Raw genomic sequence first — 12,545 nt, forward strand, 5'->3', positions numbered from 1 at the left:
GTTTTCCCACTTCTGAACAACCTGCAGTGCCACCAACAGCATAGAACTTAATTTAGGATTAGTGAAGCATTACAAAATTGTTTTGGAAGATACTGTGAAACAGATGGCACTTTTGCTGCTGTGCACGTATCTTTGAATCTTAATATGAAGAGTTAAAAAATGAGCTATACTTACAAAATAGAGTAATTCTTTTTCTCTACCAGCCAGTCAAACAGTGTTTTTTAATAACAGCTTTCCAAAAACACCAGCTGTTTCTCAATTTTCTGTGATCCAACTGTTCACTACAGGTCAGCTTCAACTAGGAACTGAGGAGACTATAAAATGTGAATGGTAGAATAGAAGTCATTTCTATGTAACAGTTTGTGTAAATTTGATGCAGAGGTGACAAGGAAAAAAAGAAGGTATTTATTAATAAATCCCACTGACATTTCCATGACTGTGCAGAAAAAACCCTATTCTTCAAAACTGCAGTCTCAAGTACGTTTGTAAGATCTAGAATTGTAAGAAAAGTTGCTGTGTGTTTTGTGATGAGGCATCTGTAATTTATTTTGTTTGTTCAAAAATAAAGTCTACAGTATCATCTTGGTAAAACACTTAAAATGTAGTTAATTCAGTGACTCTTTACATATGCATTGATGAAAAAATGTTGGTGCACATGGACTCTCTAAAGAGTCCCTAATGGGCTAGGAAAATTTTAATTGGAAGATGTGTTTGTATGACTCTGAGTGAAGAAGCTGAATTATAACCAATAATTCCTAAAACAGAATAAGTAGTACATATTAGAGAAGTCAGAAAAACCCATTCTTTGGAAAGCATGTCAGAGAGTAAATCATAGGAAGGGCTTGACAGGCAGTGGATGATAAGCCGGAATTTCAGGAAGAAAAGATTTTTGTGTTGATGACTGCATCAAATCTCTGTTTCTCAGCTTCAGGTTGAAGCCACAAACAGCTTTGGTGAATCTCTGCAGAAGAAGCTCCTGGACATCGAAGGTTTATATTCCAAGGTTCGCTCACGGTACACCTTTATTCAAGCTCTCGTTAGACGTATCCGCGGTCTCCTAAGGATATCAAGGACCTAAAAGACACTTGGTACATGCTGTTTGCCCAGTGAAGCAGTTATACTAGAGCAGGCCTTCTGGATCGTTGGATTTTATACATCAAACGTTTTCTAAATACTGCCAAAATTATTTTGTTACTTTTTTTTATCCCTGTGGATGACTTTTGTGTATTCTTTCCTACTGCTCCCAACTTGACGTAAAAAAATAAAGAACTGTTTTCAACTGAGTTATGAATAATGTAAAATTTCAAGCAAGAAAGAATTCTAATGGAATTCTCAAGGAAACTAAGGACGTTCTGCAGTGTGATTATACTACATTTGTTGATGCTTTCAGAGAAAACTAAAACATCTTTGTCCGTGTTCCTGTTTCACACACAGATTTAATGAAACCATAGAGTTCACATTTCATCACTTGCAGACTGATTACTGTTGTGTGGATTTTATATTCATTTTACATTGTGAACTGCTAATTTTTGCTGCCCCTCATCCTGCCTTTTTATCAGCTGAAAGAAGTACAAGCTGCTTCTCTTTGAACAAGTTTAAATGAGAAAAGTGATAAAAGTCATGGAAGGTAACAGCTATAGGTTTGGTTCCTATGGCTGGAGGAGTAAAGCTATCTGTGCTTTTCTTGCTGCGACACAATTATAAGGACAGAATAAAGTGCATGGGGAGGAAGCCAACAATTGTCAGTGGTAGGCTGGTTCTGCAGTTAGATTGTTCTCCTATGAGACATTCATATACTTGTATCTTCTGTAGAAAAGCTATTAAAAAAAGCATGATCATTAACATGAGATCTGTTGCACTTCTCCCTTAGCTCAGTCTCAGCTTATGGCCCAGTTCATGTGTGCCTTGTCCATTGTCTTCTCTTGAGTTTTTGTTACATAATAGTTCACTTTTTTTTTTTTTTTTTTTTTAAGTTTACTTATCTGCACACCCTAATTACATGGATGACATAATTTTCACGCAGGGATGATGACAATGCTGCTGTCAGGTGAGGCCTGTTAGCTAATCTATAGGAGCAGCTTGCTCTCAATTACACAGCTGGACTTTGACTGTTGCCTTCCACCAGGGTTTTTCTTGTTTCTCCACCACTCGGAAAAAACCAAATCCGAGGCTGGCTTCGAGGGATCCCCGGCACGCTGGCAAGCAGGCCTCTGTTCCGAGCTCTCCGTTGCGGGGCCGGTGCCAGCGGGGAGCTCCGGGCCGGTGACGCCGCCGGGCCCCGCCCGCCGCGCGCTCTCCGCCGCAGATTCGTCACGCGCGGGCCCCGGGGCCGCGGTTTTTATTCCCAAAACCTTTCTCCCCGCTCTGCTTCCCGCCCGGGCGCGTCCAGGGAGGGCGCGGGGAGCGTCCCGCTCTCAGAGCGTTCCCTCCGTGCCGGGGGCGCTGCCGGGTTCCGTGTGTCGAAACGGCGGCGGGCGCGGAGCGCTTTGTTTACTCGCCGCGGCGTTCGACGTGGAGCCGGGCGGCGGCGGCAGGGCCAGCGCGGCGAGGGCAGCGGAGCGGGGCGGGCCGGAGCGCCGGCGGAGCGGCTCGACATGGGTGAGGAGCGGGCAGGAAGCGGCCGCCCGAGGGGACCCGTCCATCACGACCCTTCCCGGCGGCCATGGAGGCGGGAGCGGCAGGGAGGGCGGACGGGTCGGTGTTGAGCCTTCCCGCGGGGAGCGATGGTCTCCTGGCCGCCGGCGGCGGGAGGCCGAGGCTGAGGGCCGCGCTTGGGCGATGCCCACCTGCCCTCAGGCCAGGCCCTGCCCGCGGGCCGGTTCCCGGGCAGCCGCCCCCGGAGCGCCCGGAGGCCGCGTTAGAGCTGCCTTGCGATGGCGAATCCTCCGAGCAGCCGCAGGAGGGTGTGTTCGGTCATATCCTCAGGTTTCTGTACTCCTGACACCTATAATGGGCTGCTAATAAGGAGAGGAGGTCTTGCATACTAGTAAATTAAGCAGAGGGCATGTTAAAGAGAGGCCCTGAGTCTAAGGGTTGAGTGATTGAGGTGAACCTGTCCTATTGCAGATGGTATTCGAGCAGTGTTCTAGTGTGGGAAAAGCACAATACATATAAACAATATACACAATGGCATATAAAAAGCTGGAATGAGAGGTGACTGGCATCAAGCAAAGTTACTGACTGAGAAAATTTTAAAATTTCAGGCCTCCATGCAACCAGTGGTTTGCCAGTCTGATGTTTCTATTGAAATACCTTTTTCCAGCTCATTTCTTTTGAAGTTATTTGCCTGTCTGGCAGTAGGAGGTGCCATGAGCAGCACTATGCAGACTGGCAACTGTTGGTCCCTTATACCTTCTCCTGTTTTCCAGGTCTGTAGCGTGTATGGCTTCTGTGGTGGGATGGGCTTAGATGAGTTATTAGTCTGAGTTCGTTCAGAAGTAAAAGCTTGTTGCTCCCTCCTTTCCCTGGAAAGGCAGATGCCTAGACAGTCAAACATAGGAAATATTTTTTATCAAAACATCTTTCAGTAAGATTTTGGTTGCAAATCTTTAATTTGTCTGTGATACATTTTTCAGTGTTGTCAGTGATTCTGGCTTGTTGGATGTTTCATTACCTTTTGCAGGCTTTAAGTGTATTTGTAAAGTTATGATTTAACATTAGATGTGTTATAAAAAATTTTGGTAAAATGTAATTGTTACTGGCTTAGAAAACTAGTATTCTTTCTGTGATTAAAAATCTAGTAAGCATAAATCAGATACTAGCCTGGCCACGAGTATTCTTGCATGAATTTTGAGAACAAATGAGATGCTGGGACAAGCCAGTTTTTTTAGAAAAAAAACCCAAAAAACCAAGAAGGACATTTAAAATCAGCTCCTAGACTTCTTTGTAGCATTAATGTACTTGATTTGGTGCAGCTTTGCTGTTTGTAATAAACTGATTTAACATGTATCTACTGATTTATACCTAATTTTAAGAAAAAAAGAAGTGGGTGGTCCTGTAGAAGTCCATAAGCATCTTCTGATGCTGAAATCTTTCAGGCTTCTTTTGGCCCTTTTATAGTTTCTGGAACTGAAAAGGTAAAGTCTGATATAAGCCAAAAAGAAAATGACTCAGATTTTGGCAAGTGAGAGAAAAGGAAAAAATAAAATTGTAACCGCAGTGAGAAAGCTTGACGCTAGTGCAATGTGATTTGCTGGAGTGAGCTACCATAAAATCATAAAATGACAATGTTGTTGGGCACACAGCCATCTGGGCAACAACCTGGACTTGTCTTTTTTCACTGGAGAAAAGAAACATCTTACAGGCCAGTAAGAAATGAGGTCAGTCTGTCTGCCTTTGCATATGTTCCACAGAGCTGGCGGACATTGAAATGTCTTTCTCTTCTGGTTTTTGTAGGGGGCTTTTTCTCCACCATCTTTTCCAGTTTGTTTGGAACTCGAGAGATGAGGATTCTCATCCTGGGGCTGGATGGAGCTGGAAAAACAACCATTCTCTACAGGTTACAAGTTGGAGAAGTTGTTACCACCATTCCAAGTAAGTGGTCTGCCCACAGGGAGAATATTTGCCTGTAGCCTGTGATTTGCCTGTAGGTCTGACACATAAACTTTGCCAGCTGAACTTACTGCGTGCTTCCTTCATAAACAAAAGAATCTTATGTTGTGGGAGCCTTGCATTGTTGTATCTAAGAACTTTTCTTGGATAAAAGCATTACAAAAGAATATTTTATGCTGCCCTTCAAAATGCAAAAAGTATTTGACCTCAAGATTGTTAGCGTGATTTTGCAGGCTATTTGTGATAGGTCAGCATTCAATAGATGGTAACTGTGGACTGTATAATTATTTTATTTCCAAATATAGCTATTATGTGAATTTCAGAGGTCATGTTGCTGTACATAGGATGGTGTACCTTTTTTTTTTTTTTTTTTTTTTGACAAGGGTTATATAAACACTTTCGTTTAACACGGAGAAGAAGAAATCAGGTGATTTAACTTTATGTTCTGTAGAAAATGTAACAAAACTCAGTGTGAGGTTTCAAAGGAGAAGGTGATGCTTATTTAAAAAACTGCAACTGATTTTACCATTTGTCTTGACATTCATGCAGCCACACCCACCCAGTGTGTTTGCCCAAGTGTTCTGGCCATGATTGCTTTGCAACATGAAGGACAAGGGATGATTGATTTTTTTTATGTCCCTGTCGTGTTTGCCGTGTTCCTCCTGAATCTGACTTTGCTCAGGTCTCTAATACCTTTTAGAAGCCAAGTTTGCTGGGCCATAATCTTTTTGCCTGAGGGTTTTGCTTAATTCAGCCTCTATAAATTTTAAGTACCCTATGCCCATTGTTCACTTCCCTGTGCTGTGTTTCTCTGGGCTGACAGGAAAAGGAATGACATATGTGATACTGCAGCCTTGTTGCTGTCTTCCAGACATTGGTATTGAGTCCTCTTCTCAGAAATTGGCTGTGGTTCTGCTGTGGCTCTTAAAAGAGTGCAGACTTTGTATGGACAGAAGGACACATTCCTTAGTGGTCTCTTGCTGTCAGTTGTCTACTTGGTTATCACAGCAGGCCAGTTCTTTAACCATTGCTCCATTTCTTCTGGTGATTTCAGACACACTGCTATTGACTTTTAACAACCTTAGCATTTGTTACCTATCTATACACTATGTTTACAGTGTGGCTTTATTAGTTCGAAAGAAATATTTCTGCATTATTTTGAGTCATGATTGTTGGGGTAGCTTTTCAAAGGGCATGAATTTAATGATGCAGCTACTGAGAATTTTCAGGTCTGAAAATCTTAAACTGAGTTCTGTGATATTCTTCAGAAAAACAGGAAAAACACCAGCAGTAAAATAGTTTTAACTTTGTTTCAGCCATTGGCTTCAATGTTGAGACGGTGACCTACAAGAATCTGAAATTTCAAGTCTGGGACTTAGGAGGACAGACAAGCATAAGGTAATAGATTTCTTAAAGTGAATTATCTTTCTCTAAAAAGTGCCAAGTTCTTGAAATTCTCATAGCATGCACTAATGGAGATTGGTTAAGTTTTAAAAAGAGCCCATTCTCAGGAGAGCATTTTCATCTGATGGAATTCAGTTTGTAAAACGTGTGATGCACTATAGATTGGAAAAAACCAAGCCAGTATTTTCATTTGTTTCCAGTTTTGCTTTGAAAAACAAATTTATCAGTGTAGTAGGCAACTGAGTAGCATTCTGGAAAGAGTGGAGTGAGTGATAAAAACCCAAAAAGATACTTCCTAGCTTTGCATTCTTAAGAATAAAGAAGTTGGATTTAGGTATAGACAGTAATTTTTTTTTTTTCAAGCTTCACAAGTTTTGTAATGAGTCATTAACAGTATCCCTGTATGATTCTCTTGGGATTCCTTTTTCAGTGCTCAGTAGCAAGGTGCAGCGTAGTTAGCTAGTAAGGAAGGTGCAGTTAGTGAGATAAAGGTTCCTTCCCTTTTTAGTTTCAGTACAATAATTCTGAAAAGGTGGTTTGTTTTGATCCTTGATAATTATTTGCCTGTATTAATCAGTCATTTAAGATTTTTCGGGTGATCCTTCTTTGGTGACTGTAATGAAGATGCTTATGTCTTTAAACTTTGCTTTCCTGTCCCTCAGTTATGGACCTGATGTCCTGCAGTCTGATTCCCAAATAAATCTATCCACAGCATTTCTGTTCTTTTCCTGTTTTCAAGTTACTTCTTTATTTGCTTTGTGTTGGGGGTTTTTTTTGCTGTTTTTTTTTTTTGGGGGGGGGGGGGTTGGGTTTTTTTTTTTTGACTTGGAGAGTATTTGTACTCTCTTCATTTTTGTAGCCTGTTGAAATCTCCTACTTACCTCCTGGGGTATTTCACCCCAGAGACAGTTTTTACTTCCTCTGGGTGATCTGTTTTTAATTTTTGAGCTAAAAAGAACAGCTAACATGCAAATGACATGACTGGAACTTCTCTCTCCTCTGCAGGCCCTACTGGAGGTGTTACTATTCAAACACAGACGCTGTCATTTATGTAGTGGACAGCTGTGATCGAGACAGAATTGGCACTTCAAAATCAGAGCTTGTTGCTATGTTAGAGGTAAGAAAACAAGGATCGCAGTCATTATCAGTAAAACTAACTGAGAAAACTTTTTTTTGGCATAAATATGAAGTTTGATTCAGTGAACCAAGTGAAGCTCAACTTCACTTACGAAACTTCAGCCTGCAGTGTAGCCCATGCAGCACTTTTGACTGAAAAAACACTGAATATTCTGCAGGTATTTCATGGGTTTGTGCAGCATTATCTGGACAGTTAATTTCATGTAGCCTTGGGGTCATATGAAAATTTACCTGCCTGCCAGGACAGCTCAGTACTGCAGGGTGGCAAAATCAAGCCCTGAAGGATTGAAAATAATTAGTATCCTACTATGTTTTGAAGCTGAAGAACAAATGTAGAACAAGGTATTTAATATAAGTAAGATGAGTTGAGCAACACTTCCTTTCTCTCTCTTGCCTTGTCTCCCAAAATACCTGCAAGCTCATTTAATGTGCCTTATTAAATCCAAGTTTTCATAACTTGGACTGGCCATGTTTTGAAACTGCTCCTATAGAGTATCATACTGGAATTGAAAATAAACACCATTCTTTCACTGAAGAATTTTCTACTGAACAGGAATCAGCAAACAAAATAATTGAGAGCTGCTGAAGTTCTTTTTTGTTATATAGGTTTTCTCTCCTTAAATAAATTCTGTAGAAGTCTCTGCACCAACTTCCACAATTTTCCATTTTTTTAGGAAGAAGAGCTGAAGAAAGCCATTTTGGTGGTGTTTGCAAATAAACAGGACATGGAACAGGCCATGACTCCCACAGAAATGGCAAATGCCCTTGGCTTACCAGCTTTGAAGGACCGAAAATGGCAGATATTCAAAACCTCTGCAACTAAAGGCACAGGGCTTGATGAAGCAATGGAATGGTGAGTACCAGTCTAGTTATGCTTCATTCATATGCCCCATTTTGTACATTTGGGGGGATTTTTTTATAAGACTAGATTTGTGGATAGTCTGACATAAAAGGGTCCACACTGGAAGAATGACTGGTTTTCTGCTGGAAGTGTTTCAGCAGAATAGAAATGACTTTTCAGTAAACTTAACCTTTTTCCTAGGTTGGTGGAGGCCTTGAAGAGCAGGCAGTGACACAAAACTGACCAATGCAAGGAAGTGTCAGCTACAGCCAGCAGCCTTCTTTCTGAAGTTAAGTATTTTCAGGCCACAGATACTTGTAAATAGTACAGATTTGAATTTGACTTCTGTAATGTGGATGCCTCTCTTCAGCTGTAAAACTGAAATAAGGGAATGTGTACATTATGATACTCGATTTCTTTCTTAAGAATGTACTTATGTTAATTTGTATGAAAGTCTTACTGGCTGAGAAAGTTGGTGTTTTTTTTGTCATCCCCCCTTCCTTTGGTGGCCAGCATATTGGTGTAGATAGAACACTAATAAAATCTGGAACTGTCAGCTATACTCAGGGGTGTGTTGCTTGCTAGAGGCTGCTTGCTTGCTTTACAGAAACAAGTCCAAGTGCTGCCAGTTCCAGCAGCCAAATAGCTGAACACCTGCAGAGGTTCCCTTAAGCTGGTATTGGTCTACTTCATAACCTTCAGTGCAGACATACTGTTACAGTGAACTAGAGCAAGAGAACACAAGTAATGCAAGTCTGGCTGCCAACATGGTGTTCAGTGGGTGTCTGAAAGGAAAATCAGTGTCCTCAGCACACACTACTGCCCTGATGTGCCAGGGCAGTAACTTCAGTTTTACTTCCCCCTTCATGAGCTGTTGTTCTGCGCTCTTAGCCAGAAGTGACAGGTAAGTAGCTCAGTATAGCTGCAGAAAATGAAGGCCAAATCAAAGTCAGGAGGCCGACTTTTCTCTCCAGGACCACTGTGGTCACAGGCAGGAATGCAGTCATCACAGAACCCATTTCTCACAAATGAAGTAAAATTTAATATAAAATATAGTTGTTGCCCATTCAACTGTACATGCTCTGGTAAATGTACAGGTTTGGAAAAAAATTACAAGATTTTATTTAAGATCCTCGATGAAAGAGGACATAAAAAAATACTAATAAATACAATTGAAATATGCAAGTACTTTTTAAAAAGTAATTAGTTCTTTAGCTCGATATTACTTTTCATAAATTAATCCTCCAGGAAGGAAAAGCCTTTTCATTCCACCATTGCCAAATCTTTGAGTGCATGACTTCTATGTCGTTTGGCCTTGTACATAGGGCGCAGGGATTCTATTTTTCTCTTCCTGGTTTCTGCTTTATTCTTGTGTCTCTTCAGCTTCCTCCTTGCAGCAATGTCAGGATTTGCTACAGTCTGCGGAAAAACAGTACACTGTAAGTTCATTGACAACTAACAGCAGTCCCTGTAAATATCATGAACTTCCTAAGAAACTGGTGGCTGCTAAGACAACACATGGGTGTTGTTGGGTTCCTCAAAACTGAAGGTATTCATTCAGGCTGCTTTGCCCTTCACATAAGCAGGAAACCATCCCTGTCAGCCAGAACGTGCATAAGGGGCTGATCATACACAGCTTCTTCCAAGTTTTGTAAAAGAACTGATGAAACTATCCTAATTAAGGATAAAGTTCTTCCTCAAATTTCCCTTCCTGGGTAGCTCTCAAGCCTTTAAAGAAGCCCTATTTCTTTTTCTCCCAAGAGAAAGTGGAATCTTACCTGTAAAGCCCTCTGCTTTTTCCTCATTGCTCTTTTCTGGTTAGCCTGTTTCTGCACAGAAGAAAAGGCCAGTGAAAAGGCCTCCAGCCCCACTAACTTCTTGAGAATTTCTATGATTTCTTGGGAAAGGTTCTTCAGTGTTGGATCTATTAAAACAAAATTGACTTACTTCATCCTTTCAGCATGTGGAACAAAAGCCAAGAGCACATTATGGGTTCCTCTTTTTTCAATAAAAGATGGCTGCACTGATAAACCTTGCCCAAATGAGCACCTGTGAAATCTGCTAGTGCTTCACCAGCTTTCCCAGAGAGTGGCTTTTCAACCAGCAGACACAAAAAAAATGCTTCTGAGAGGCAGAAATTTTTTTAGAAGGGTAAAGTCATCCCAAAGGTAATTACAAGTGGCTTTCTATATATAGCCACTAGGCTTCTAGTGAAATAGGCTGTGTTAGAAATAAAGATGATTCCAGCCTTGTCAGTCAGCATCCTTGGTAAGCAAAACAAGGGCTGGCTTAATTGCTGGAATCACTAGTTAATGGCAATACAATCACTGGGGGGAAAAAAAAGGTACTGGGGGTGAAAAAAGACTACAAAGAGGTGCTAAGGGAAAACTGAGAGCAGGGCAAATACTTCCCTTTGCCTCTCAAACAGTTCTTCCAAGATCCTCTCAGCAAGGATTCTGCCACCATGAACACACCCTTGAGTACTACACTTTTCCCATTACAGCACATGCTCAAGCTTTACCCACTTGGACACAGGAGGATGCCTAATTTCATTCCAGTCCTTGAATATGCAGGTTTCTATTTCAGCTGATACACACTCTCCTCCCTTTCTGGTATTTTGGTTAGACAGCAAGCAGGTGAAATTCATTGATTACAGTATCAATGCCTCAACAGACAAAAGGAATGACAGGTAGTGTTTGTACTGGGGCATAGCTGTGATGCACATTCCTCTTTGTGAGGGAAATCCCTTACCTTGCTCTGCATAGTTGCTGTTCAGCTCCCTGTACAGAGGGGTGAGAATTGTTGGAAGATAGGGCTTGACCCTGTCTTGCCCCAAATCCACCGAGATTGCTCCCAGGAACTTAAAGATGCAGCTTCTCTGAAAAGAAGTATGTGGGAGATGAAGTAAGGAAAGCTGGAACTGAACTGCTGCCAGAGGGGCATGCATCACTGCTCAATACAGCAGGTGTTGTTTTAGACACCTGAGTCACAAACTCACTGCTGTTTCAAGGTCTTACTGCATCCAAGTACAGCCTTTAGACACAACCCCTGCTCTGTGAGCTGGGACTGGGCTGGCAGCTGTTGACACTTTGAAACAACAGGCTTGTTCTTTCTATCCTCAACTGAGGCAGCTGAAGACACAAAAGTTCAACCTAAATCTGCACCGTGGGGAATCACAGAGCTTTTTGTGATGCTCTCCCACACGTCCCCTCTCCTTCTAGCAAGTTACTCCATACTGCCATTCCCCTGCCTGCATGAGCCTAGCTAGCACTCTTGGGCTTTGCTCTGACCCCTTCAGCTTGGTGCCTTGGGGTTTACCACTCTTGCACCAGTCCCCAGGAGGCTAGAAGCATCAGCAAGAACCAGACTGGCACAAGCCTTTCCTGAGAACCCCAAAATGAAAGGCTTGTTTCTTCAGCACCTATTAATCTTCACTTCAGTGCCAGCTCACAGCACCCTCTGCACCTTGTCCCCTGAAAGCAAAGGGCCAGAGCAAAACTATCCTGTAGAAGTGCCCACCTCCCAAAAGCAGTGGGACTAACACTGTTCTTACCTTTATAGGGACCTTAGGGGAATACGCTGCTTCTCTCTTCACCATGACAGAGAGCTTCTTCATTAACCACAGCAGTGTGGCTGGCTGACCTTTTTCTTGTGTGTCCTCTCTTTCTTCCTCTCCTTGAGCAGAAGTATCTCTCTCATCCTCTGAGACCTCCTGCTCTTCCACTTCACATCTGAGTTTTCCATCTGTCTCTTTACCTTCTTCTGAGGCAGGGGCTAGCAAGTAAACAACTTTGGCCACAAAAAGTAAATTCTTTATAACCTGAAGTGTGGAAACAGAGGGGGCAGTCATTGAGAGTTACCTCTGTAAGCACCAGGGCATGTTAAGAGCCAAGAACTGATCTGACAGAGGAGCTTGCCAACCCAGGAGTCTCCAATGGCAGAGGCAGGCCAGTGCCAGACAGGCAATGGCCAGTCCTGCCCTGCAGAGTGCTCCCCCTTTCTGTCCCTGCCACCCCTCAGTAGGCCGACACCACAGAGGGAACTTTCTGGGCCCCATGAGGCTCACATGTCCTGGGCAGAGCAGCTAGCCCTGAACCACCTGAGCCACCTGCCAGACCATCTCATTTGCCTTAAGCCACCACCACCAGACAGCAGCAATGATGTCCTGACTGGGACACAATATCCCTCAAGTGCCAGGGCCTGCTCTGTGCCCCCCTGCAACTCCAGACAGGCTCCTGCCCTTACCTGCTCACTCAGAGTCGTGTCCAGGAACTTGGACTGCAGCTGATGGCAGAATGCAAACGCGAGTTCCTTCATCTGAGGAAACAAAAAAGGAGAAAGGAATGACTCCACTGAAGGGAGCTGGTAGCAGAGACTCAAAGCAGTATTTTGTAGTCACCAAAGGCAGTTCCCAGGGGAAACCAAAGGATCAGCTCAACACAACTTCTACTTGCATCTTACAATCTAGAAGGGTATTTTTGTGCTGCTGAGAATAAGACCCCAGAGAAGCCCCCTCCCAGCAGGAGAGACACCTCCTCAAATGCTTTAAGTGATGAGGATTAGACAGCACACAACTGACTAAAAGAGAAACATGCATGCCAAACTATGAACT

At 42.7% G+C, this 12,545-nt stretch overlaps 3 protein-coding genes across 4 annotated transcripts in view; 2 read left to right on the forward strand and 1 right to left on the reverse strand.

Annotated features, from left to right (window-relative positions):
- Window positions 1–1,842, forward strand: part of NUP205 (nucleoporin 205) — a 45,634-nt gene extending 43,792 nt beyond the window's left edge. For both annotated transcript variants that reach the window (XM_040061957.1, XM_040061958.2), the window contains exon 43: window positions 926–1,842. In XM_040061957.1, the coding sequence (XP_039917891.1) occupies window positions 926–1,078 (153 nt within the window). In that variant the 3' untranslated portion in view covers window positions 1,079–1,842. The remainder of the gene's footprint in view (window positions 1–925) is intronic.
- A 487-nt stretch (window positions 1,843–2,329) lies between these two features.
- On the forward strand, window positions 2,330–8,489 carry ARL1 (ADP ribosylation factor like GTPase 1). Its single transcript, XM_040062470.2, has 6 exons — window positions 2,330–2,598; window positions 4,396–4,533; window positions 5,868–5,949; window positions 6,961–7,072; window positions 7,767–7,945; window positions 8,135–8,489. The coding sequence occupies exons 1-6, from the start codon at window positions 2,595–2,597 to the stop codon at window positions 8,163–8,165; spliced, it is 546 nt and encodes a 181-aa protein (XP_039918404.1). The 5' UTR covers window positions 2,330–2,594; the 3' UTR covers window positions 8,166–8,489.
- Window positions 8,490–8,951: 462 nt separating this feature from the next.
- UTP20 (UTP20 small subunit processome component) overlaps window positions 8,952–12,545 on the reverse strand; it is a 64,711-nt gene continuing 61,117 nt past the window's right edge. Inside the window, exons 58-62 of the mRNA XM_040062469.2 lie at window positions 12,179–12,250; window positions 11,487–11,753; window positions 10,685–10,811; window positions 9,712–9,857; window positions 8,952–9,352 (exon numbers count right to left, since the gene is read on the reverse strand). Coding sequence (XP_039918403.1) covers window positions 9,197–9,352; window positions 9,712–9,857; window positions 10,685–10,811; window positions 11,487–11,753; window positions 12,179–12,250 — 768 coding nt within the window. The 3' untranslated portion in view covers window positions 8,952–9,196. The remainder of the gene's footprint in view (window positions 9,353–9,711; window positions 9,858–10,684; window positions 10,812–11,486; window positions 11,754–12,178; window positions 12,251–12,545) is intronic.

The sequence above is a fragment of the Hirundo rustica genome, chromosome 4, assembly GCF_015227805.2.
Source record: "Hirundo rustica isolate bHirRus1 chromosome 4, bHirRus1.pri.v3, whole genome shotgun sequence".
In the NCBI taxonomy this organism is placed as follows: domain Eukaryota; kingdom Metazoa; phylum Chordata; class Aves; order Passeriformes; family Hirundinidae; genus Hirundo; species Hirundo rustica.